At 48.6% G+C, this 25,821-nt stretch overlaps 10 protein-coding genes across 10 annotated transcripts; 3 read left to right on the top strand and 7 right to left on the bottom strand.

Annotated features, from left to right (window-relative positions):
• Nucleotides 1–574: 574 nt before the first annotated feature.
• FIESC28_06653 (uncharacterized protein) lies at nucleotides 575–1,307 on the bottom strand (the record flags this gene model as incomplete). Its single annotated transcript, XM_031160796.1, has 3 exons — nucleotides 575–710; nucleotides 759–1,036; nucleotides 1,086–1,307. 3 exons carry the CDS (start codon nucleotides 1,305–1,307, stop codon nucleotides 575–577), a joined length of 636 nt encoding a protein of 211 aa, XP_031015174.1.
• A 1,381-nt stretch (nucleotides 1,308–2,688) lies between these two features.
• On the top strand, nucleotides 2,689–3,787 carry FIESC28_06652 (uncharacterized protein; the record flags this gene model as incomplete). The annotated part of the gene is made up of 2 exons (XM_031160795.1): nucleotides 2,689–3,431; nucleotides 3,541–3,787. 2 exons carry the CDS (start codon nucleotides 2,689–2,691, stop codon nucleotides 3,785–3,787), a joined length of 990 nt encoding a protein of 329 aa, XP_031015173.1.
• A 718-nt stretch (nucleotides 3,788–4,505) lies between these two features.
• FIESC28_06651 (uncharacterized protein) lies at nucleotides 4,506–6,153 on the top strand (the record flags this gene model as incomplete). Its single annotated transcript, XM_031160794.1, has 4 exons — nucleotides 4,506–4,701; nucleotides 4,755–4,852; nucleotides 4,898–5,920; nucleotides 6,118–6,153. 4 exons carry the CDS (start codon nucleotides 4,506–4,508, stop codon nucleotides 6,151–6,153), a joined length of 1,353 nt encoding a protein of 450 aa, XP_031015172.1.
• A 46-nt stretch (nucleotides 6,154–6,199) lies between these two features.
• On the bottom strand, nucleotides 6,200–7,033 carry FIESC28_06650 (uncharacterized protein; the record flags this gene model as incomplete). Its single annotated transcript, XM_031160793.1, has 3 exons — nucleotides 6,200–6,246; nucleotides 6,293–6,345; nucleotides 6,396–7,033. 3 exons carry the CDS (start codon nucleotides 7,031–7,033, stop codon nucleotides 6,200–6,202), a joined length of 738 nt encoding a protein of 245 aa, XP_031015171.1.
• Nucleotides 7,034–7,462: 429 nt separating this feature from the next.
• FIESC28_06649 (uncharacterized protein) lies at nucleotides 7,463–8,655 on the bottom strand (the record flags this gene model as incomplete). Its single annotated transcript, XM_031160792.1, has 2 exons — nucleotides 7,463–8,425; nucleotides 8,479–8,655. 2 exons carry the CDS (start codon nucleotides 8,653–8,655, stop codon nucleotides 7,463–7,465), a joined length of 1,140 nt encoding a protein of 379 aa, XP_031015170.1.
• Nucleotides 8,656–9,683: 1,028 nt separating this feature from the next.
• Nucleotides 9,684–11,160, bottom strand: FIESC28_06648 (uncharacterized protein; the record flags this gene model as incomplete). Its single annotated transcript, XM_031160791.1, has 4 exons — nucleotides 9,684–9,709; nucleotides 9,760–9,929; nucleotides 9,977–10,415; nucleotides 10,470–11,160. The coding sequence occupies 4 exons, from the start codon at nucleotides 11,158–11,160 to the stop codon at nucleotides 9,684–9,686; spliced, it is 1,326 nt and encodes a 441-aa protein (XP_031015169.1).
• A 1,826-nt stretch (nucleotides 11,161–12,986) lies between these two features.
• On the top strand, nucleotides 12,987–14,359 carry FIESC28_06647 (uncharacterized protein; the record flags this gene model as incomplete). Its single annotated transcript, XM_031160790.1, has 2 exons — nucleotides 12,987–13,080; nucleotides 13,137–14,359. The coding sequence occupies 2 exons, from the start codon at nucleotides 12,987–12,989 to the stop codon at nucleotides 14,357–14,359; spliced, it is 1,317 nt and encodes a 438-aa protein (XP_031015168.1).
• Nucleotides 14,360–16,109: 1,750 nt separating this feature from the next.
• On the bottom strand, nucleotides 16,110–16,753 carry FIESC28_06646 (uncharacterized protein; the record flags this gene model as incomplete). Its single annotated transcript, XM_031160789.1, has 2 exons — nucleotides 16,110–16,378; nucleotides 16,432–16,753. The coding sequence occupies 2 exons, from the start codon at nucleotides 16,751–16,753 to the stop codon at nucleotides 16,110–16,112; spliced, it is 591 nt and encodes a 196-aa protein (XP_031015167.1).
• A 1,632-nt stretch (nucleotides 16,754–18,385) lies between these two features.
• Nucleotides 18,386–19,765, bottom strand: FIESC28_06645 (uncharacterized protein; the record flags this gene model as incomplete). Its single annotated transcript, XM_031160788.1, has 1 exon — nucleotides 18,386–19,765. The coding sequence occupies one exon, from the start codon at nucleotides 19,763–19,765 to the stop codon at nucleotides 18,386–18,388; it is 1,380 nt and encodes a 459-aa protein (XP_031015166.1).
• A 3,886-nt stretch (nucleotides 19,766–23,651) lies between these two features.
• Nucleotides 23,652–25,470, bottom strand: FIESC28_06644 (uncharacterized protein; the record flags this gene model as incomplete). Its single annotated transcript, XM_031160787.1, has 4 exons — nucleotides 23,652–23,756; nucleotides 23,813–23,911; nucleotides 23,963–25,218; nucleotides 25,275–25,470. The coding sequence occupies 4 exons, from the start codon at nucleotides 25,468–25,470 to the stop codon at nucleotides 23,652–23,654; spliced, it is 1,656 nt and encodes a 551-aa protein (XP_031015165.1).
• Nucleotides 25,471–25,821: the final 351 nt, after the last annotated feature.

The raw sequence follows: 25,821 nt of genomic DNA, 5'->3' as shown, positions 1-25,821 counted from the left end.
AGTTATTCTGTACAAGATGCTGTGTGTACCATGAGGCTGTCTATCTTAAGCTCATCACCTAACTCAATCAAGCCTCTACATCCCCATTGTACTCTCATCCATCCGCCCTCTCCAAGTACTAGCCCGTTGCTTGTTGAAGTGGTCATCGTCTTGACTATTCTCCCGGGCCTGTCGGAAATGGTCAGCGGGTGTTTATAGAACCCGAGTGAGGAACTACACCTTCTTTCTTAAGCCTTACAAGCGGCGATACTCATCAGAGTTGTCCTCCAAGTACTTGTTGAAGATTCTTTGAGCGTCTGCGCCTAAAGGGCAGATGAGCCCATCGTCATCGGTCGATCCCATAGGGTTCTTTTCATCATCCAAAAAGTATCTGTTTGGTGGATGCCTACTTGCTGCTGTTACGAATTTCTTTGTCGATAGCCCGTTAATTAGAAGAGGCAACAGTGAGCATTATCTGCTAGCAAAGGGCTGACCTCCTACGTGAAGGACATCTCCACAAGTGAACTTGTCTCTATCTTTAAATCACTATTCACACTTGCTATCTCTATTAATAATATTGGGTATATACTCCATTTTAAAGCTCGATACCACTCTCATCCTTTGGGGGATCGATCTTCCTAATCTTTCTATATCCCTCTCTCATCTCCGTCTTCGTAAACCTAGTCGAATGCAGATAATAAACAACAAACCATTGGTATAAGCAAAACAAACTGCAAACATTAGTCACTAGACCATCCACGGGTTCAAAAACGACTTACAATGCACAAACTCCAAAGCAACCACAAGCAATAGCAAGGTTATCCAACATGGCTATCGCACCTGTGGAAACCTCTCCAACAAAGCCCGTCCTTCGTTTTCCATGCTGTGATTCTTCATAGGCCTTGATATCCTCTCTCATGACAAACATGACGACAAGAGCGGATAGCCACATTGCGGATGAGACAGCCAATATCAAGCTGTACCACATTGGCGGTCTTGGGTTTGTCAGACCTTGTGGGCTGACTGGTATCTTGGCAGCAAAGAAGTGAAGAGCTCCCTGCAACTGTCAGTCATGATGAGTTCCAATGTTGAATATCGTAACTTACCACTGCAAGATTATATGCTGAAGCAGCTAATAGACCTTGACCAGGCTCTTTCGAGATTATACCTGCCGAAAGTCCGATAACCGCACAAGCAGCGATCCATCTCCCAATATCAGCCTTGAAAGCATCATTGTAGAGTTTCTTGACGGGATTTGTTTCCTTTTCTTTGCCGAGTATATCTCGGAATATCTCGCCTAGCGGCATAGGACATATTGGACTTGACATGTTGAACGCCTTGATTTGTTTGGTGTTTTTTTGGGGGTCAATAAGGGATGTGTTTTGTCAGATATTAAGTTATGGTCTGACTGAGTTAGATGAGCTGTGTGGTCTTGGCAGTATGACGATGGCCAAGACAGGGATAATAAGCACAGCCACTGTAAACAGGCTATGTATGAATCCTTTGTTTTTGTAATTCTCATGTTATTGGTTTAAGAGTTGATATAAATCGGGCCTTCGCGCCATGATCCCTTGAGTTTTGATGAACGCGGAATGTGACTTTGGACAATGACATGCTTGGCAATCCGCTCTGATCGCTCGCGTATTGTTCCTAATTTATTTGGTCCCTGGATCAACTTTGCAGTTGTCGACATTCCGACGAGACTTACATTGTAATTTCTTATCGCACGGAATTTCCAATTTCAGATGAGACCGAAGCAGTTGTTGGTTGTCGATACGATCCAGCCGATATAGAATGCTGACCTGTTGAAATCCGATCGTTGAAGTCACTAAGATAATAAGCATGAAATAGGCAATGATTAAAATTTTCTCAGTAGATTACATCGAGAAAGACTGGCAGTAATTTCTCTTGATATTCTTTGTTCCTTGACTTGTGACCAAGTCCCAGTCTTACGATGATATCTAGACGAACAGCGTAGTTTATCAAGATATTGTGATAGACCAGCCCGTAGTACGAATAAACACTTCTTTCAGAATGTTTGGCCGTCCATACTAAGGTCGACGTCAGTGTATATCGTCGTTGAAAATCAAATACGTATCCAAGGCGCGCTCACACTTGGAACAACAGGAATGTTCCCCAGATTCAGCCCCAAACCCACCCAGAACTAACGGAAATATTCCCGAAACCCTGATCGTCTCCTCGAACATTTTACCTAAACGGGAAAACCCTGCGCCTGAACAACCCATGTTCAGCTGAGCTCCCAAGGCTGAAAATCAACCAACTACGTTACGTTAGTGCTTATCTTGCTGCAGATTGACGACGGCCCGCGGGTTATTTTTCCTGTCTAACCGTTTGCTTACGAGGCTCATGCACAACTTTGAGGTATGATGGGCGCTTATTGGTGTTTCGTAAGGAGATGGCAGGCACTTGGAAGATAAGCCACTGACAGAATGACAGGTACTCTTATCTAGACGACATCTGGTGAGTTACAGTGCAGCAGAGTGGTAATCAAAACGAGGATATCCTTGATAGCTGTTTGAGTTGATTTTCACACAGCCCTGTTCATTGCGTATTGGTTTCTTATACATATTCTTATTTTACTTGCCTCTTGTTATATAAGACCTCCCTACCTCTTTCTACAATACAGACATATCAAATATCCCATATTATTCCCTCTTAGACAAAAATCTACTTTCACATATACTCAACATGGGCGACAAAAACGATACCTTCGTACCAAACTACGACAACTGCGACGAAATCTCAGACAAATGCCCCGTCGAATACACAATCTATGGTGAATACCTCTCCGATGGTGCAGCGGCCTTCTTCGCCGTAGCATTCGCCCTCCTCCTTATAGCCCAGATCTTCCAAGGCTTCAAGGCCAGAACATGGTCGTACATGATATGGCTCGGCATAGGAACCATTCTTGAAATCCTCGGCCATATCGGACGTTTCGGTCTAGCAAAGGATCCATGGAGCCAGAACCTCTTCATTGTCTCGTATATCACACTCCTTCTCGCGCCGACGCTTGTTGCTGCTGCTATATCCGTCACGTTCAAACACATTGTTATATGGTACGGAGCCAAGTGGTCACTCATCAAGCCAAGACTGTACCCTCTTGTATTCGTTGGTACAGACTTCATTTCGATTTTTATACAGGTTATTGGCGGTGGACTGACGGCTCTGGAAACTGTTGGCAAGGGAAATGAGACAACCAACAAGTTGGGAGAGATTCTTGTTATAGGAGGAGTTTCTTTCCAGGTTGCTAATATGCTGTGCTGTGGCGCGCTTATGCTTATCTATGCTCGACGTCGAAGCCAGTCGCTGAAGCATAGTGATCCTTTGATGGAGGGTGCTGTTCCTCCCATGTACGCTGGTGCTCCGGCACGTGGTAGGGTCCCTGTTGCACGAGAGGAGGCCACTGTTCAAGAAGCCAAGAAAGCAAGATGGTTTGTGTACTGTCTTGGCTTCTCATATCTTTGCATCATTATTCGGTGCTGCTACCGGTAAAGAATCACCAACCTGCCTGTGTAGATACCAAACTGACTCCTCGGATAGCATCGCAGAGACAATCCCCGCTATCACGAAAGACGTCCTTCGAAATGAACCGCTCTTTCTCGTCTTTGATGCAGCAGCAATGCTCATCTCTATTGGAGCCGTTACTATACTGCATCCTTGCTACTTCTTCCCTTATTTGGGCCTTAAGAAGAGTAAGAAGAGCCAGGGTAAGGTTTACGAGACTTTCCGCATGGAAAATAATGCTGCTTTGATGGGACAACAGCCACAGCAGCAAGGCTATGCTTGAGGTGGATGATCATGGTCCATGGATAGAAGGGGATCTCTCTCGACTCTATATCGGGATGATAGTGTAAGGCCAGGGAAAGTACAGAATGTTATCAGCGAGCGATAATTGATTTTGGTGGGGTTTGGAGTTTCTTATGATCAGTTATCTCTGTCTCTATATGGAGATATGGTAAAGTCCATTGATGGATGTACAATAAATTGGTTTCATGTTGCGTTGATGATCTTGACTCATAGAGCCCGAGTTGTTGGAGTAGCCAGGTCATAATCTATTAGACCATTCTATTAGACCAACGTTTTTAACTTCTAATTCTATGTGACCATTCGATTTGACGATTTTATAGCAATATTACGTTAGCGCCTTCCTTAAGGAAAGATAGTCCAAGCCTTCTGCATTAGCCCAAAACTCTCAACTAATCAACCTCATTCCAGTCACCGGATCATCAAGCCGATGCTACAGTACAGTACATTCTGTTCTCTTATTACTTGCCTGTCGTGGCTTACAAGTTACACCCGATGTCGCACACATTTGTGCGCCCTACAATTACAACAACACGTTTGAGACATTGGAGATATGCAGTCAGCATTGGACTTGGGGTAACTACACAGGGTGTGTCGGGAAGCAGAGGGCGCAAACTTGTTGGCAGTATATATACCGAGGTCTTCTGCTATTATATACTACATGCACTGATACAATCCGGGTTAAGAATCATAGAGCTTCAATGTCCGAAACATCCATCGAGCTCGTTATTCCCAACAGGGCTGTGTCAGACGATACAGCCCAACTGCAAGACACATTCAGCCAAAGCTTGGAATCTCGAGCTACGGATGCTGAGTTCTCGTTGCCGCCTGTTGATGGAGGAAGAAAGGCATATCTCTTCTTGGCTGCGTGTTGGGTTGTTGAAGCGGTAACGTTCGGTAAGTCAATCTATCCTGTCTTCCGAAACACAACCTGACTGAAGTAATGGTAGGATTTGGTTTCTCGTTTGGTGTCTTCCAAGAATACTACAGTCACAATGAACCCTTCGCAGGATCCAGTAATATTGCCGCCATCGGAACTACCACAACCGTAAGACATATCCCTCGATCACAGAACCTCTCTAACCTTATCTAGGGCATGCTCTACCTAGGAGCTCCCTTTGTAGTAATCATATGCCGCTTCTACCCCCGTCAAGCCCGCTGGTTCACCATCATCGGCCTCTTCATAACATCCCTCGCCATGGCAACAAGTTCCTTTTGCACAACAGTGCCCCAACTAATCGCCACTCAAGGAATCCTCTTCGGGATAGGCGGCTGTTTCGCTTATTGTCCCTGCACGCTCTACATCGACGAGTGGTTCGTCCGCAGAAAAGGCTTTGCTTATGGCATTGTCTGGAGCGCCGCTGGAGCTGGTGGTGCTGTGCTTCCTTTAGTCCTTGAAGCCTTGTTGAAGAACTATGGATTTCAAACGACTGTGAGGATTTGCTCCGGGATTCTATTTGGAAGTGCGGCGCCTTTGGCGTATTTTATCAAACCCCGAATTCCGCTTTCGGCTACGATCCATAGAAAGCCTTTGAATATGCGGTTCGTTACGTCGAGGTTGTTCTTGCTGCATCAGTTGGTTAATGTGGTTGAGGCTACAGGGTATTTCCTGCCTACCATCTATTTACCGACTTATGCTCGAACAACATTCGGTACTTCTACTATCCTATCAGCTCTGACAGTTATTCTGGTCAATATTGCTACCACTATCGGTCTTATGGTTATGGGTTCTCTGAGCGATAAGCTTGCAGTCACGACATGCATGCTCATATCAGCAGTCGGAGTAGGCATTTCTGTTCTACTGGTCTGGGGTCTCACAGCCTCTTTGCCGGTTCTTTACGTCTTCTGCGTCATGTACGGTCTTTTCGCAGGGTCTTGGGCTTCCATATGGCCTGGTATCATGAAAGAAGTCACGCAGAAATTTCAAGATCAGAATGAGTATGTTGATCCAGTCATGGTGCATGGTCATCTCTGCGTGGGTAGGGGAGTCGGCAATATCATCTCCGGGCCGCTCAGTGGTTCTCTTATCAGGGGTCAACCGTGGCAGGGGAAGGTTATTGGAGGCTATGGAAGTGGATATGGGATCTTGATCTTGTATACTGGGTTGACGGGTTTGGTGAGTGGGATGAATTTTCTGTGGCGGTATGTCAATGTGCTATGATCTGGAATATCAAACTGTTCTCGGTCGAACTGTTGTAGTCATATCTCTTATCATATCCTGCTAACTAAAAGTTTTGTTTGTATTTGGTATCTATATGTATGGAAGAATGAAGAAGTAAAGTATCCAATGAAGAGCTGTAACCGTGTATATAGTGTACCACAGACTTGAAATTCATCTGCACACCGTAATGTTTCTTTGAAGTCCCCAACCCATATCTGGTTTCTTTCGAACTTTCTAGTTGAGGCTGATGACTTCGACGTTTCGGACCTGGAAGGTGGTTGCTACAAAAGTCAGTATCAAGTAGCTCAGGTTTGAGATAGAACTTACGAGTGGTAGGTCCAGGCGAACCAGAAGATCCCTCGGTTTGATAATTTACAATCCTACCACCTCATTAGTCACTGGTGTCACATATTATCAGCCTCAAACTTACAGACGAAGTCCTGCACCAATGTAATCTCTTCCATACTGCGTTGTCTGTTCAACCCCGTCCAGGAAAAACTTAACCCTTACATCCGCCCCATTCTCATCCCTCAACTCAGCCCTAACAGAGTGCCACTCTTCCGGGTTCGGATAATCTCTATCCAAAGCGGTAACCTCGTCAGAAGTATTAAACGTGTTGAAAGAAATCTTGCCGGAGCCCTTCCATTCGGCAATATCGATCTCGGGCGGCCACCCACTTGCGGCGTTAAGCCAGAAAGCAGGCCATGTTCCTCTATCCACTGGAGCGATGAATTCGGCGCTGATGTCGTACCCACCGCCTGGGGCGACAGTGAAGGTTGATTTGGCGTGGATTGCGCCGGAGAGGTAGTGGATGGGATCTTCTTGGTCGTCTCTTGGTTCAGCAGTTAGAGTTAGGACGCCGTCTGTTACGGAGACGTGTTCTTCATCCATGCGTGCGCCACCATTGTGGGTTGGGCCCCAGGGATAAAGATAGTTCCAGTAAGTTTCAAGAGAATTAAATGAGTCTTTGGGGATGTCTGTTACTGCGCGGGCTTCAATCGGTGGTCGGAGGGCAGAGCATGATACTGCGGCGCATTGAAGCGCAATGAGAAGGCCCTTGGAATGCATTTTCAGTACTGAACAGAAGAATGATCTTTGAAGCTCCGTGAGAACGGTGGCTAATGCTGGATTTAAGTACTGAGGTGTCTACTATATCGCATACGAGATGGTGTGCATGAAACGGGTTTAATGGAACCTCGTCTAGGATCTTGAAACAAGATCGCGTGTTGATCATCCAAACAAAGCGCACGAATAAACAAACGGCATTGATCAATGGCCCGAATGCACAAGTTTGAACCATGTAATTATGACAAGTAGACTTGCCTTTTCGGAGAAATAGGAAGCTGTGAAGCTATAGTATTAAAGGACTATACTCAACATCCTTGACCAGCTTGCTTCTCTTTTAGCATTAGATGAAGATCATGACCTGACCTAGAAAGCCTTGCATTTATCGTCCAAACAGAGCCAGATGGCCATCATATTGACAGAGTCAAAAATCTAGTGACTTAAACTACTGGAATTTCCACTCTCGTCTGACCACAGTTTCTCCAAACCTTCAACAACTTCTTCCACAAAATCTTCCTTGGTTTTCCCTGTGATCTTGCGAATCTTGACCTTGTCTTCATCTCCGTTCGTCTCCCACTCAAGCGGATCCCACCGCGCAGGCTTCACCAAATAGGGAGTCTGGTCAAACAAAGTCAGCATCGGTAGAAAAGGCCCATACGGCCGTTCATGCTTAGCCCGAGCCTCTTCACTAGCGTAGGGGACGGGGTATGCCTCGAAGGGGCAGAATATGGGTAGTCCTTGGGGCCGTCCTAGTCGTTTGACCCAGGCCTCGGCGTGCTTGTTCCATTGACAGATGATAGAGTGTTGGAACGCATAGAGATCCCATGCTGCGAGACTTGCAAACGTCCAGCGAGGTTGATATTTGGAGGGTTCGCCGGATAGTGTTGGGCCGTAGGGATGAGGAGCTGTCTCGGAACAGCTCAAGTCGACAAGTACACCGTTGACATACTGTTCGCTCCGTACGTCTCTCACCACAATTCCGTTCTTGTGAAGCTCGTTAAGATTCTCTATCATCTGTGGGATGTGAAATACCTGGTAGAGTCGATCGTGCACTCGTCGTAGTTTCTCGTCCTCGTGCGGTGCCATGTTAACCCAATCCTTGACAATGCCCATCATGGGTTCTTGAATGTTATGTTGAACACGGTCGTGGAACTGCATCCTAGCTTGGATTGACCCGAACTTCACCTTGACCTGAGTCGATGTGGCACTGACATAGCCATGGGCTCGCACAGCGAGGTGTTGGCAGCCCAGGTCTTGGAGTCTCCCAAACGCTCGACACTCCTTTTCGAATGGTGTGAAGTGCCGTTCAAATGCATCGCAGCAATCCCAGGCGGTTTCTCCATTTGCGGAATAGCATTGGTCGTAGTCGACCTCGGGGGCTTCTTGGGTGATGAACTACCGCACAATTAGAATGTCGAGCCGATTCCCTTCCACGTTCTTCAACTCACCAGCTTGATAGCATATAGACGCTTCCCCGTTGTAGCCTTGATGATTATTCCATGGCTTGTCTTCCGGTCTAGAACCTCGAGGTACTGAAAGTCGTCGCTGAGGATGTCGTGCTCGAAAGGTTGAAGCCCTGGGCCTTCTCCCTCTGGTAGAATTTGGATGGGTTCCATCACTGCCATGATGAAGGCAGTGCAGGGACGAATCCTTGCTCGATTCAATGAAGACCGCGAGTCTTGGACAACAGAGGTCTGAGTGAAAATGTTGAAAGAAGTGATGCGACGTGTTGAAAGTGAACAAAGTCAAAATGCGAAAGTCACATTTTCCGACCTGGCATTCTGTGACAACTCGACAGCATTACACTTTCGTGAAAACCTACGGGAAACACGAATCATTCCCATTGGATTCACACCTCAACCGAGAATCTTACATACCTGGCATATCTAGATCACTACTGCCCAATGACTCCAGAGTCACTGGTATCTCCTCGTTTGAGTTCACTCATGGCGACCTTCAAAGAATACACTGCCAACATTGGACACAGCGTCCACTCAGCCGGCGTAACCTGCACCGTCTCCTTCTGACAACAACACCAAGCTAGCACTTCAAGAGGATATTCAGTGGCGTACTCGAGAATCATAGAACTTACAAAGCAGTTTGTTTCGATGAGACATTCCTTCTTCTAGCGATATCGAACACCGTAAGTCACAATGGCATCTGCATCATTCAGCGCATTACCTTCACTGTCTTGCGTCTTCGACTTCGTTCACGCATGGCATCAGACTTGGCGTTCAGCAAAATGCGATCTCGTTGCAAGACGTGAGGTCTGTTTGCGACCTGACTGTCATCCAATCAGAGCACCGCCTGGTTAGCTCAATCGGTAGAGCGTGAGACTCTTACTAGAGTACACAATCTCAAGGCTGCGGGTTCGACCCCCGCATCGGGCTGTTCCTATACAAATGATACGATTGATCACTTTTTTGCTTTTTGTTATTTGAAAACTCAAGATTGAGCTGGCGCAAGAAGAGAGGCGTTCTGTTTGCGGGTAAGTCACACCACAGGCTCAGACATTCACTCGTCGCTGGGATCGGGTCGGGTCGCGTGTCGTTCATCAATCATGCAGTATTTCATTGAAACTGCAGATGCGCCGGCTCGTAAACGTCCGGTACATAATTACATATAGCCCAAACATGGCTTCACCCCCTCTACCTCACATAACAAACAAGAGGTCGGTGTCTGATTACAATGTTAGTAACCTATTCGGATAGCATCAGGACAAAACTTACCAATAGGGTGACTACTCGAGAGCTGTGGCTTCTGGGTATACTTCTCTTCGAGAATGTCGCGGACACTGTTCAGCAACTCGACGTAGCTCTGCTGAGGGTTCGCCTTGAGTGCTGAAATGAACGCCCACGACATAGCACCAGTAGCCTGCGCGTTGATGGTGGCATCGGCCCTGGGTAATTGTTAGAGAAGTCTAGGAAATTGCTTAGCTTCACTTACGATGTCTGGTCATCCTTGCTTCCGGAGAACATAACAACGTCAGCAGGTGATGTTCGGGTTTGCTTGTTGTACTCATAAACCTCATCGCCGGTCATGGCAGACTTGGCCAACGCGAACACTGAACTAGCAGCTCCGGCAAGATCTCCTCTAGAGTATGCGCTGAAGGCGTCAAAAAGTCCTGATGCAGCTTCCTTGGCCAGGTTTGGTTCCTTGAGAACACCCTTGGTTGAGTAAACGTATGGAAGATCCATGACGGTGGCGGAATGGCATGAGTCAAAGATGGCTGTGAGACGCACACCCTGAGCCAAGGGCTTTACGACGCGAGCATGGATTTCGTCGTCGATGATAGGACCAGCCTGGGCATGGTCAACTGGGTAGATACACTCATCATATCCGTCATCCTCATCACCGTCCAAATCCTCGACTCGGCCACCGTGACCTACACAATAATCGTTAGACAGTACAGTATCTCATGAAACGCGCGCCGACTTACCAGAGTAGTGAAGGAAGAGAGCATCATTGGGTTGGGCGTTTTGGATAAGCCAGCCGAAAGCGCGGATGATGTTTTCGCGAGTGGGAATCATGATCGGGTCTTGCTGGTCATCAGTCAAGATGATCATGTCCTCTCTCTTGTAGTTGTAGCGCTCCACCAAGAAGGCCGAGATGTTGTGTACATCGTTGATACATCCACGCAGCTCGCCTTCTTGGCCAAAATAGTTGATGCCGATGAGAAGCGCCTTGCGACGACCGGTACATCTGGAGTATTGGAAAGTGTAGCCCTCGGGGGCACCGTGGCCGAACTGCTGAGGAACATCGGGGGGAGGTGGTCCGGATCGAGCGTGTTGGGCATGGTGATGTCGACCTTGTGGAAGAGGATAGCCGTACGCATCTAAATGAGGCGGAGGAGGATAATTAGGAGGAGGATATCTTTTGGGGGCTTGGGAAGAGCCTCTGGAAACACTACCATAGTTTGTCGGGGGAGGAGGACCGCCGGGAGGTCCGTAATGTTGCTGAGGAGGACCGTAATGATGCTGAGGAGGTCCAGAAGGAGGACCGTACGAACGCTGCTGCTGGGGAGGAGGTCCAGAATAATATTGCTGGGGGGGAGGATGGCCTGGCGGAGGACCGTATCCATAGCCGCCGCCTCCTCCTCCGTTGTACCCTTGGCCTGGATAGTAGGACATGGTGTTTATCTGGTGAAACTGATGCTCTTGATGTTCTAGAAACTGATCAACGCAGAAAGCAGCAAAACACAAAGAAAGATGATGCAGGAGGGAGCCTGAGAAATCCCAATAACAAGATGCAAAAACGAAACAACAATGGGTCAGCCAAGCAGTGAGAAGCCCATTCTGACCTTGGTTTTCAGCAATGAGCTCTCGTCAGTGCATTTGCGCGGGCGCTAATCACGTCCACGGCTTGGAGATTCCGAGAACTGGCTCTTGGCAAAAGAGACAAATTAATTCAGTCATCTTCGAGCATTCGAATCGGCACTTAGACTGCGTCTATTTTGTCAGCCCAAGCTTACGTCTTGGCCTTGGTGGAGGGGCAGAGCTGGAGGGGCAACAGAAACTCCCCGCCTGAAGACGCGTCCACAGCCTGATTCTCCAGCCTTGAGAGCCCAAAGTCCCCTGAAAATCCCCTAACGGTGAATGTTCTGGAGGCCGCTGGAGGGGAAAGGATGCCAAGGACCTGGACTTTTCTTGGCGCTGCAAGAGCCCCCCCCCCCTCACCGCAGTGTCAGACAGGTGTCAACAACAAAATGAGTCTGTGAATCATTCAGACATGTCACAAGGGAGGGTAATATCGTGAGGCGACGTGAAACCCCCATGATATCTGCATCTCATCACCAACCTCTGCTTCTTTCTTCATGGCAATATCACGGGCGGCCTCTCGCCTTTCAAGACAAGTGACGCGGCAACTTGCTTCCCTTGATCAAACTCAAACAATGCTTATGCGCATCGGCCGTTGATCAGCCTCTCCCTTTCATGAGAAGGACAGCATAATCGCATATCATGACTGCTTGCATCTTTGCTCCGCCACAATAATGTTACAGCAATATCCATGCTCCCGTTCCTCCCTGCCCTATGTCAATGGACATGGCGCGGGTATAGCAGCGCTTGGGAGCCGCCTCGAGGTATCATGAGCGTTTGAGGCGACTGTCAGAAGGAGATTGAGGGAAATCCTCTGCTTCAGTATCCGTAGACTCCACGCTTTGCTGTGGAGCACATGCTTTTCCCCGTCGGCTCCGGGGCATCTCGATGCGCTGTGTAGTGGCAACTGACAGGAATGCTTTTCTATCTGATACTTCAGTCAGTAGGATATTTCACCCCGTGCTGTGACAAGACCAATTTTTTTTTATTCCAAACATGAAGCATGAAGTCCATCGTATCGTCGTAAAACATAAGGCTCGAGCTTGAAGCTATCAACAGTTAGTTGCCTGGTTGAACGTTGGACGCTCCGCCGGACCGGCCCGCAGGGGTCAAAAAGAGGCCCCCCTGATTGGCCACGCCGTAGCATTGGAGTCTAAGTTAGTGGACAGGTCCCTGGGGATTGAGGCTAGGTGTTGAGTGGAGGGGTAAACGCTCTAGCTCATCAATCGTCGCGCGATGGGAGTTGAAGTGCGATGGATATCGTCAACAAATTTGTTCCCGTCGGTACCTGGGGCGCAAGACTGGGGGGGGTCCGTCAGTTCCGTATGTCACTAACAAGGAGCAGCCGGGATCCATTATACGGTGATATTCACTGAGCTCTTTCCCTTCTCAGCAGTGAGACGTTTCCTTCCACCACTCTCATGCACTGTCGGCAGCTGCCAAGAAGTCCTGCCGACTGTTGATAACTGCACGGGTGGCACATACCTGACCCTTTTCTTCCTTAGGCCCTTTCTCCATTATATAAACAGAACCTGGTGTCTCTTCCTCTTGGCTTCCTATTTTCTCATCTACTTCTTTTCTCCTCCCCTCTCGAACCTACAGCGCTTATCAGGCTTCACCCCATCGCGAAGTCATCCATCATGTCTTTCTTCAAGAAGATCACCCAGGAGTTTGAGAACCTCGGGTTCGGTGACAAGAAGAAGGAAGAGGGAGCTCCTCAGCAGGCTCAGGATAGTAAGTTGCGCGTTCGTCCAGCTCCATTGTTTCGTTCATTAACCTTTCAACTCTAGACACCCGTGCCTACGGCGATAACGGATACGGAGCTCCTCCTCAGGGCTACGGCTCTCCTGCTCCTCAAGGCTACGGCGCTCCTCCTCCCCAGGGCTACGCCTCTCCTCCTCCTCAAGGCTACGGAGCTCCTCCCCCTCAGAGCTACGGTGGTTCTCCTCCTCCTCAGGGTTACGGTTCGCCCGCTCCTCAGCAATACGGCTCGCCCGCTCCTCAACAGTCATACGGCGCCCCTCCTCCTCAGCCCGCCTACCAACCTCCTTCCGATCGTCCTCCTCTGCCTCACGGTTGGACTGCCCAGTTCGATCAGAACTCCCAGCGATGGTACTACGTTGAGCAGGCCACCGGCCGCACTCAGTGGGAGGCTCCCCAGGCGCAGCACGCTCCCCCTCCTCCTCCTCCCGATTCTCGTCCTCCCTACGAGTCGCATCCTTCTGATGGAGCTCGTGACTTCGGTGGTGCCCCCGGTGGATATGGTTCTCCCGCTCCCGGTGGCTACGGTGCTCCCTCGCCTTACGGCGCTCCTGGTGCCCCCTCGCCCTATGGTGCTCCAGGCGGTTACGGATCGCCTGCTCCAGGTGGCTATGGATCACCTGCTCCTGGTGGCTACGGTGCTCCCTCTCCTTATGGCGCTCCTGGTGCTCCTTCTCCTTACGGAGCCCCTTCTCCCTACGGCGCTCCTGGTGGACATGACCAATATGGTGCTCCCGGTCAGGAGGGTGAGCGCGGTACCAACCCTTATGGACAGCAAGCTGGAGAAAAGAAGAAGAGCAACTCCGGCATGCTCCTTGGTGCCGCCGGTGGTCTCGCTGCTGGTGCTGTAGGTGGTGCGCTGATCGCCAACGCCTTGAACGACGACAGTGACGAGGAGCGTGAGAAGGAAGCCGCTGCTGCTGCCGCCGCTGCTCCTGCTGCTGAACAACAACCCCAGGTCATCAACAACTACTACGGCGCTCCTCCTGAGGACGACCCCTACGCCCGTGGTGACCCCTACGGTGCTCCTCCTGAGGATGATATGCCCCCTGCAGTTCTGCCTCCTACCGATGCGGACGGTGACTCTGTCTCATCCAGCGACCGAGAAGATGTTGAAGATGCTCGCGCAGACTACGAGGAGGCTCTGCGAGATGCTGCCGATTCAGATGCTGGTAGCAGCGAGGAAGAGGCCCTTGAAGAGGCTCGTGAAGAGTACGAGGAGGCCTACGAGGAGGTGTATGAGGATGAGTAGATGGTTGAAAATGAGCTACGAATAACGACATGTTGCGTCCATTTCTACTGGATTACGTTGAAGCCATAGAGGCACGGAAGGACGGATTTCTTTCACTTGTTGATACCTCAGTAGTACAGTACTAGAACACGTTTCGTATCAATCTTGCCTATCTTGTATGTTCATTGGAGTGTATGTTAAAGAGGTCTACTATGGCTGTAAGTATGTATGTAGCCGCCCTCGCTTATCGACATATGAGCCAAGAACTGCAAGACCCCTCGTTGTTTGTAATCCATGTCATTCGAGTCGACCATGGCGATAACTCGGGATTTAGGGGTCATCTATAGCAGCTGCATAGGAGCTGAAATCATTCGCATACCAAAGACTCACCGCGAACGCATATTGACAGCTGGTGCCTATAGGTCTCTACTTTACTTGCTATTGCTCCATACGAATTACAGATCCAGCTAAAGGGCACACGAGCATGATCATGAGGCAACAGGAATGAGTTGTTCGTCCCCACGCTTGGCATTACACGAGCTAGGTACGTGTGCACCGCCCCTCTTATCTTGGCAGCGCATCGTCGTGATCAATTCCTCAATTCATCCCATGCAAGTATCTTTTTCCAATTAATCAATTGGTCATAAGAATTTGGTCCTTCAACGGGCGCTTGCTTCCTCCCCCGGACCATTCCCGCATGCATGGAGCTTACGCAGCCTCTATACTCGCGCAAATATTTCCACACCCAGCATTAGACGGTGAGAGTAAGAGAACCATGATACACAAGCATAGCTATACGTTGATCATGGCCGGGATACAAGTTCAAGCTTTGTAGAAGCGAAGAATAAGCATTGCGAGGGGAAAGCTTGTTCTTGCTTATGCTTTATGCTTGGATCAAGGTCGTTTGTTTGGTTACGGTGGGAAGCTTGGCGTAGAAGGTCTGGATCGTGAGGATGAATTCATTACGCGTATCCGTATCTGGTATGCCAGTTGTGAGTTAGAAGATTGGAGGGACTTTGATAGAATGCGCTGGATATAATCAGCCGATAAGTTAATTGATTCATGTTTTTTGCCTTGAGGGTATCTATACAGTGCAACGTCGTGATTATGGAATGCCCCGGCGCATCTTTTCAGGCCGTAATCAAGAGTTCGGGGAGGCACCACATACCTAAATAACATCCTCCGGCCTTGGGGTGGGTTAAATTTGCAGTGAAAAAGTCAGCCCTATCAAGTTTAATATGCGCTCAGAGCCGCAGAGCCTCATCTCCGTTGGAGTCTCTACGTGAGCTGATTCCTCTTATATCGCTCTTGAACACTAACGGACTTCCTCGATCCACCCACTCGCGACGTTGTCGGAGTGAAGCACATATTTACCATGTAGCTATTTGTCCATAATTTGAGGTCCTGGCTTATATCTCGTACGATACCTTATTTGGATTGTATTTCATAATGTCCTTGGTCTCAGGGAAGCCATCAATCTCAAATGATAGAGATAGTTACAGTTCGGAGGCTCATTTGAGCCAGAGGCGGAAAAGCTTAAACTAGCCTTTACGAGCCTTTATGGGTAGCCTCATGGCATGTTAAAGTGCAGTTCACCAATAATACAATTCATTATTCATTCTTATTTCTCAGGTTCCTAGGAAAGCGGTTCCTGCAACACAATCAGGGCTCATAAGGACCGTCCGAAAACCTGGCCATCTCAATATGGCCTCTCATCATCATCGCTCTCGGGGTATCTATCACACACGCGTTCTCATCAAATCATCCAGTACTAAGCCTCATTGTTCTTCTCGTCCATACAGATACACAGAGCCGCCATGAGCGCCATGTCAACACCAGGCGCAACCATCAATGCATACGTCTGCTGTCCGAAAAACATGTCGCGACCGCTAAGAATCTTACGGTCGATGCGCGCAATGACAGTATTTGTTGACTTGTCAAAGATATCAGCCGCGTAATCGAACCAATTACCCTTCATCTCCAAGACCTCAGCGGTGCCGTCGCTTGAAGTGAAGGTAGCAGTAGCCTTGGAGCCCATAACTAAACATATAGTCAGAATACAATTCTTCGCTAATTGGGAAGAGAAAACTTACGCTTGAAGCTGTTCTTTACTTCCATGATCTTGACGCCTTGGGGATCCTCCACGACGTAAGTAGCATGGATATGCATGAGCTCTTTGACAATGGAGAAGAGATGGTTGCCCTGCATGTCAAACACCTTTTTGCGGCCCGAAATGCTCATGACTTTGCCCTCGACTTTGAGGATGGGCTGGCCGTTGGCGAGCTTGATGTCGAAGCTGTCGCCAGTCAGAGACATGACTTTCTCTTTGAGGACGAGCGTCTCGGTTTGCTGAGCCGTGAGGTTCTTGAAGACGCCGACCTGGCGGGGCGCGGGTGGAAGTTGAACTGCGGCCATGATTGTTGCTGATTATTGAATGTCAAAAAGAGGAATAGAATATACAGTAGGTATAGAGGGTGATGGTCAGATATGATGAATGGTAGAATTGTGATATTTATATAGAGCTATCTACTGTCAGCACGAGGGGTCCTAGAAGTAGCAAACGTCACATGTAGCTTCCTCATCCATCAACAGGACCCCTCATAGCAACAAGCTGAGACCCTGAATGGCTTAAGGCTGAACAAGGCGCAGCCACAGGCAAGGCTGATTAACCCAGAATTCTCGAATAGAAGGATTGAGAATTGCGTCATAAGAAGCTATGATACGATGATCTTCAAGGTAAAGAATCCTTTTTGAGATCACAGCCCCCAAATCAAGTTCAAGTGACACAAATTCCGGTGATAAACGGAAAAGGCAATTGATAGGCTTCATGTTAGAAGCTGCTTATTCGTCAATCCGTGCTGTCGGGACATTTGGTCATTCTTGGCTACAGAGAAAAAGTCCTGTTCGGCTTCCGATAGGTTATCAATTCATTATGGGGCAGTGTCTGCAATGCTGGGTAGTATTTGCTACGATATTGGTTGCATAGCATAAATCATGAGTGGCATAGAGTGTTCCATGTGATACTGTGGTAGGTTAAACTGTCAATAAAAATAAGAGGGAGCCAACGCCACTATGAAGCCGACTTGATGATACTTCAGGAACCAACCATAGTGCTGAATTACACCATGCCTCCAACCTCAATAGTTCATTGACGAAGACAAATCATTTGCATCAATTGTGATAAGATCTGTCAGCTTCGGTACTCTAATCATGGACAGCTGCATCCTAACGATGGATTTCTTGACCAACTCACCCTATAGACCAACACCACAGACAGACTTTAAACATAACCGACAATTCCGTCATCTCCCAGCATCAAACAATCACGTGATTGCTTCAACAGTCTTCAAGACTTGTTCGGTCTGGTGGTCTAGTGGTATGATTCTCGCTTAGGGAAAACCCTATAGCATAGCTTGCGAGAGGTCCCGGGTTCAATCCCCGGCCAGACCCTTCCTTTTGCTGATTGTATCTGTGAATAGTCATAAAATTGTTTCTTTTTGCTCTAGTGTTGCAGCTTTGCTGTCTGGGGTCATATTGAGTTCGTGAGACGGTTGTGGCTACAAGCCGTTTGGCGGGTATAACGCCTGGGAGAATAAACGTTACATCGGTCTGTGCTTCAAACCAACGCTCCCAACGACGCAAGTCAAGTCGACTTGAGGCACAGGGGACCTAACTTGAATTGAAGAACAAGTCAAAAAAGGCCTGGCTTGACTTGACTTGGGAATAGTGGGTCTACCTTCTGGTTTACAAATATTAGTATACTGACTAGCTGACTTGCAAGTCGGGGGACTTGACGTGACTTGGACTTGACTTGTTAGGAGTTCAAGCTGAAAGCTTTGTGTAAGTCAACTAGTAATCCACGTAATCATCATCACAAAACGGTTTGTATCAATCACTGTCTAAAGGCACGAAATACTAGAAAATAAGCCAACATTTGTCTATCCGTAATCTATCCATAAAACTACAAGAAACAGATCTCGGGCGCGAGAAAAATAAATAAAAGACACGCTAATGGGCGTCATTCAACCCAGGATCCATTTAGGACATTTACAGAGCAAGCATGGCGAAGAAGGCAATGGCGGCAGCAGAGGCGGTGAAGCCAGCAGCAGCGTTGACAGTGCTGGGGGTCTCAGCAGCCTCGGAGCCGGTGCCAGTCTCGGAACCAGACTCAGAACCGGAGCCAGAGCCGGAACCAGCAGAGCCAGACTCGGAGGCAGAACCAGCGGAGCCGGACTCGGAGCCGGAGCCAGAAGAGCCAGACTCAGAGGCATCACCAGAGCTGGAGCCAGAGCCGGAGGTAGGCTTGGAAGCAGAGCCAGAGCCAGTAGCAGTGGAGTCCTCATCGTCATCGCTGGAGCCGGTAGCAGAGGCGGTAGCGGTGATGAAAGTGCCGGTGGTGTGAGACTCGCCAGTAGACTTGGAAGTGGCGGTGGAAGTCTTGGTCTTGGACTCAGCGGAGCTAGAGGTCTCCTTGTCGTCAACCTTGTCGCAAGAGAGGTCGAAGAGAGGGGTGGTGGAGAGGTTCTCGGTAATGGCGAACTTCATCTTGTTGTCGGGGTTGGAGTCACGGAGGTTGTACCAGAAGGTGGGGACCTTGTTGAAGAGGCTCTTGCAGCCGACCTCTTGCCAGTACTTCTGGGCGTTCTTGACGCTGGGCTTGGCCTCATCCCAGTCGGGACCCTTGTAAGGCCAGCCAGTCTCGGTGACCCAGACGGGCTTACCGCCAGCAGCAGCGACGGTGGCATCGAAAGCCTTGTCGAAGAGCTTAGCAGCGTTGTCGATGCTGTTGCCCTTGCCGTTCTCGTAGTAGGGGTACTCATCGACACCAATGAAGTCAATGGCATCGAGGACGGGCTTGTTGGTGGCGTTACCCCAGACGTCCCAGGTGTCGACGTGGCCGAGAGGAACCTTGGAGATGGGGGTGTCCTTGAAGGCCTTGCGGAAGTCGTCAATGAAGTCGACGAGGGCGTCGGGCTGAACACCGACACCACCCTTGTTCTTGACACCAGTAACGGAGTTACGGTAGAGATCTTCGCTACCGACGGAGACACCAATGATGAGGTCGGTCAGCTTAGAGCCGTACTTCTGGACGGCCTTCTTGAGGGCGCTGATCTCCTTGTCGATGGAGTCGGTACCGGAGGTCCAGACACCGAGGAGGATCTGGGTCTTGGTGTCGATGGCAGCCTCGAAAGCCTCGATGGGGTCATCCTCGGAGTAAGCCTGGATGTTGGTGTAGAGTCGGACAGCGTTGAAGTCGCCGGGGGAGGTCTTGAGGCCCTGAGCAGTCTCGAACTCGGCCTGGAAGTCGGCCTTGAACTTGGCCTCGCGGTTGGCGAGGGTGGCACCGGAGTTGAAACCAAGGTAGTTCTTGGCCTCAGCGCCCATGGCGAGGGCACCAACAGCGACGGCAGCGGATGAAACCTTCATGTTGACGATTTGTGATATAGATTATCGAGACTCGGTCGATTTGTGATGTAATACTTTATTCGGTACAACGTTGGGCACGGTCACACCACGTTAGACTGTTATAAAGTCTATTGAAAAGAGTGTGAGTATAATTTGGAAAAGTGGTCAAAAAAGAGAGTGACGATAAAGTGAGAATGTCGACCAAGAAAAGATAAGACAGACGACGAAAAGGGAATGATGGAAGAAATATCAAGATGAAAGAATGGAGAAGAGACTCTTTTGTTTTGCTTGCGGAACGCGGTGAGATTAGGTAGGGGCCGCTCCGTTGCAGCGGACGTGGAGTCGTCACGTGCCGGACAGGCACTAAGTGCCCGGTCTTTCAGGGGCATGCTTACGACGCTGGTCCACTGAGTTATGGTTAAACCGCTAAGAATAGCAGTCAATGTCTTGGGTACTGGCGATGATTGGCTATCGGTAGCTAGCTTCTCCTGTCTCATGCCCAACTAGTAATTTTCCAATATGATCGTCGATAAACAATAAAAGATGATGAATGATGAAGTCCCACGTATTTTATGAGTAATGCAGATTTGAACCAAATAGCTGGGTATGGAGACTTATCCCTACATTGAATTCTCGTACTGTTAGATTTGATACGACGCCGTTAATCTTTTATGTCTGAGCGACTGATTCTTTGACTAACATGTACGTACGTACTATAGGTAATTCGGTTGGCGGCACTTATGCAAGGAACAACGCAGTCGGCATAAGCCAATTAGAGAGCAGATGAAAGCCTAATGAGCTGAGCAAAGTTTATGTTTCGTATATCCCAGTCTCAATATCGAATGCATTGGCGGCTAGGATCTGACGCTGGGGTAATTCCTTGGGGCCAATCTCTTCATACGAAGCCAAGAAGAAAGACATTTGATGTTATTTCAGTTTCATGTGAAGGCAACAATCAACCTCCCCAATCCTTTGACTTGTGCTCTGACCCTTTGCCTTTCCTTTCAACTTATTTGTATCAAACACTACGTAAGAAGCAATTCTTCGCTGAGGCCGGAGAATTCCTTGGCAGCCCTGGGATTGTCATTGTCATTGAGGGCTTGGGCCTGGGGCAAAAGACGCTAAATTAGATGCGACTGGGTGGACTCGTCTTCTCCCTTGAAGTGGAGAGGGCGGCTCTTGGCTGGCACGGCTGTGAGGCCGCTCCATCCGTTGCTCAAAGGGGTTTAGAGAATGAACAAAGAGTTTTGTTAATATGGGAGATGAAGTCATAGCAGATAAATTCGAGGGTTGCCTCCCGCACAAAAGTTGCACAAAGAAGATTGCATGGCATGGTGAATGTGATCTGGCTGCAATCTGTGGATAACAAGTTGACCTCGTTAACAAAAAGGACAAACCAGCATACTCAATTTATGCCGATGTCGATATGTTTGACCTCCATGTTTGTGCTTCAAGAGATGTCAATTGCCCTATAACTAGTGAGTTGGATTGTCAGGCGATAACACAAGCATCGAGACAAGCGATAATTGCTTGTTTAGATAGATGATAGCAAATTGATGGAGTCTGTCTATAAAGAGTGAAGAGAGTAGCCTCCTGATCTCAGGTTCTCTTCCATCAACACCCAGCGTCTTCAGCCCCGACTTCATCATTGTTTTTGAGCATAAACCAGACCCTTACTCATCTGAGATCTTGGTCCCGATAACAACGATTACTACTTCCTATGTACTATTGATACCAAGATGAACACTGCAACACTGGTCTTACTGGGCACCGTCATGAGTATATAATCACGGTTCTGAAGGTTATGATCCTCGTGCTCACATCAATGATACGGAAACCAATCCCCGGAGTCTATTCTTCCTCACATAACATCTTAAGTATATACATGCTCAAGATCAAGGATGCCAACTAGACATCGGCTTTATCCGCCATCTTTCTGTCGCAAAACGTCCTTGTCGGGCGCGAGAAGCGCCTGGTACATGAAAGCCACGTGTATCGGGGTGAGATTTACCTACCAAGAGAGAAACTGGAGCCAAATATCTGCGGCAGACGAGCAGCGACAACAGGTACAGACGCTGGCAAATGGCGTTTCTGTACCGGGCCTGGCATCAAAACTCGACACTATGTGACGGAGCCATGTGCGTCCATCGCCACAATTGACCTCAATACGCGACTACAACACAGCAGTGCAAATAAGGAACAGATTTCGTCATTCTTGAAATCGAGTTCACGGCGTCTTCCAATTCAGAAACTGCGAGGATAAGAACGTCCAGATTGTCAGCGCCAGCCTTGACCACCGCAGCTACCTCATACCTTCAACACAGCCAGATTGCGAAAGCAATCCTGTGTCTGCCTCTCGCTGAATTATATACACAATTGCAGAGAGGATCTTTTGGACTGCTTGGCCTTTCACATTGCTTTCTTCGCCTGAACTCCATCATGTCTCTGTCCATCGAGATTCCCACCACTTTCCTCAAGAAGTTGTCCCGCGCCGGCAGCAACACTACCGACAAAGCCGCGCGCTTCGTTGCAGAGAGCCCCATTGGCGAAGGAAATTCCGAAGGACTCAATCCTTATATCGCATTAATTTATGTATCCTGGACAACTCTTGCCTGTCCGACAGCGCGCTGGAGCAAGCTAGAGACCTGGAAGCAATCATCACTACTGGGTCAGGACATATGTGGCTTTTCGTGGCCAACTTTCAACGACGACATGCCAATATACCGCAAAAGCCAGCCCATAGCAGCCCTCGATACCTTTGAATTCGAGCTGTGTGCTCGGCTTACAAGTACACCGGGGCCTTACAAGGGAGAGGACAGATGCTCGAGCTGGGGGAAGACGCTAGCTTTATTATATATATTATAGACTCGAAAGCTCCTATCCTCCCGGATTGCGACAAGGTTTCGATGGGATACCAGTATCTCTGAGTTATACAACATCAGCGAGTCTGCGCTAGGCACAGATGTATATCACAACAGTGCCATGAACCAGCAGGCCACGAGCCATCAGGCAGTAGCGAGAACATGCCGGACTGCTAGCATACACAGGAACAACACAAAAGTTCGTGGGCACGAGCAAGTCAGTCAATGCCTGAAGGTCAATCTATTCTGGTTGTTGTTCTGGACGGTTATTTAGCCATGTGAGCGTCGCTTCTTAAGCCTGAAGACCTGACACTAACACTGCAAAAGCATGTTTCAACTCGAGAAAAGAATTTAGATATAATCAAACATTTCGCTCTACCCAACGCAAATTTAGAAGAGCGGAAGGTCCTGGATGTTGGTCAGTTTAAAGTCGAGTTAGCCTACATGATCAACTGTCACACTCTGAAAGAGTATGATGCTTTCTTCAAAGCAATTATAACTGGACACCGTCAAGTGTTTGCATGTATTTAGACGTTCAAAGAAGCATGAATACGGAAGGTCCTGGATGTCACATGTAATCAGAGTGATCTATGGTCTATTTGAAGAGCTTGACTACCAACATGAAGAGCATCAGAGATGAGATTCGCTTGTCATTTTGCATTCTATAGACCAGCTAATAGCTTGTGTTTTACACTGTGAACTTAAAAGTCCAGTTACTCAGTACATCAAAGACATATTATAAAATTCATTCCGATAATTATGTATCGAAGTGATGTGACTAAATGTTGTAGCACCATAGACCCTTCGATAGATTGGCGACTCGCCTACTCCGGACTTAAGCGCTGATCAAGGCCCAACGTTTCACCACGACAATGCGCTAATACATTGGTTCGTCGCTAATTTAGCAGCGTTTCAGTCACTGTCATCCAATGGCTATCATCATCAAAATACGAATGAACAGTTGTCATGCGAGCCGCTAATAATAAGTCAAGTCATAACTAACTCATAACTCGTCCAGCACAAAACATCAGGCCTCCAATTGTCCTTTAAGTCTCCCGCTTCTCTTCCACAGGTCTGTCATTGGACATGAAGAACTCGCTCTCGTTGATCTGGTACTTGGCGGACTTGCGTGCCGAAACACCCTTTTGGAACTGTTCAATTGTATCAGCGCATGTTCTTTGTTGTTTTGAGTCAAGACTTTACTTACCATGAAGTCCATTTCACCAAAGGTGCGGTCCTTTGTTTCGAACATGCGGAAGTAACCCCAGATGAGAGTCAAAGTGGCCAAGCCAGCCCAGAAGAAAGCCTACATTGTTCATTAGCATGATGTTTATTCTTTGTCCATATCAAGACTTACAGTTTTACCCTTGAGGTTCCAAGAGCCAGGCGACAGCATCTCAGGCTGGATCAAGCCTCCACAAACGATGTTGCCAACATAGTAAGTCGAACGAGCCAGCACGATAGTTTGTGTTCGAAGACGAGTCGAACCAATCTCAGCGACAATGGTGTAGATGATTGGACCGACAGTCATGGAGTAAGCTCCAAGCCACACTATACACAGAACAGACTGCGCCCAGGCTAGAGGAAGGGTTTGTTTAGGCAAGGCAAGGAAGCCGATCGTCCAGAGAATGACAACGAGGCATGTGAAGCCGGTAAGCCAGATTGTTCGTCGACCGAACTTGTAAATGTAGAACCAAGAGACGATGGTTCCCACAAAGGCGATTCCAGTGCCGCCGAGAGCGATACCGTATGAGGTCTCGGCACTAATACCGGTTTGTTGGAAGAAGAAAGATCCACTGTAGCAGAGGGCGCCTCCGTTGGTGATCTGAGACAAGAATCCCATACAAGCGATCTCAGTACGTCGAAGGTTACTGCCGCGGAAACAGTCCCAGTAGCTGGTACCAGATCGCTCTTCAATCTCCAGCTTGTTGGTGTGAACCATCATGGCAACGGCATTGTCGTAGTTGATGTTGTGTTCGGGGTTGGACAGTCGCTCGAGGGAAACCTTCGCCTTCTCAAGCTGGTTCGTTCGTACAAGATGCCACGGCGACTCAGGAGCGAGGTATGCTGCAATGGCAAGAGGAACAGGCCAAACCCACTGAATCGCAAAGGGAATTCTGTATCCCCAGGGCGTAGGGTTGGTGACCAGACCCTTCAATACACCAGCAGAGATGAACTGTCCAATACACCAACACAGGTTGACATAGGCAGTGAGGTATCCTCGAATAGCTAGGGGCGTAACTTCAGCAGCATATGCGGGACCAGTCGTGGCAAAGATACCCCAGGGTATATTGCAGAGGAATTGACCGACAAGCAGAACCTCAATGTTGGGAGCAAAGAATACAACAAAGATGAAAGCAGAAAGCCAGAAAAGTCCGCTAATGAGTACAACGCGGTGTCCCCATCTAGAAGTCGCCCATCCGTTGAGCATAGCGCCGATGATGTTGGCCAGAGCACCCAGACAGTTGAAGCGCTGCTGCCAGTTGGCAGAGATCTGATATCCATTTTCCTCGTCAAGCCAGGCACCGTACTTCTCTCTGAATCGTGGGTATCCGTAGAATGAACCTAGGAGGGTAACGTCGTAGCCCTCCATGATAACGGTCGTCGAGATGACTGTATTGTCAGATACAGTCACTCACTTTGTCAGTCACGGGCAGGTATGAACTCACCGATTGACCAAAAGGCAGCGGCCTTGTAAGTCTTGAAACCTTGTATAACGCCATAGCTGTGTTCGTCGGCGGTGGCCTCGAAGGCTTCGTTGGCGAGGGCTTTGTCGTGGAGGTCGACGTTCTTGAGATGATCGAGACCAGCATCGGTGCTCTCGATGTGAGGATTGATCTCCCCGGTCTGCTTTACGGTAGCCATGATGTTCACTCAATGACTTGGACTACTTTGTTGAGAGGTGAATGGCGGACAGCCCATGTCGTTCTGGACTGGACATGATGGGCAGTTATATCTCGTCTCGATTGAGACGGGCAAGGATGCGAATGCTCCTCCTCATGCATGCATCGCCAAGCTACTCTGGCCCTTGAAGCCTGGGACCCGTTAGTGTCTGCAAGAAATAGGATCGACGGCCCGCGAAGAATCGTGTTAGTGAGCTCTGAAGCTATTCATATTTGATGAACCGCAATCATTGGTGGAAGATTCTGCGGGGTGCTTGTTCGAAGGATGCATCACCTCGATCTGAGTGGACCGGATAATGATGAAGGGAGCATC

This window comes from Fusarium coffeatum (genome assembly GCF_003316985.1).
Source record: "Fusarium coffeatum strain FIESC_28 chromosome Unknown BRIP53273_contig_142, whole genome shotgun sequence".
Taxonomy (NCBI): Eukaryota; Fungi; Ascomycota; class Sordariomycetes; order Hypocreales; family Nectriaceae; genus Fusarium; species Fusarium coffeatum.
Note: the sequence above shows the minus strand (reverse complement) of the source record. Positions and strands in the feature narration are given on the sequence as shown.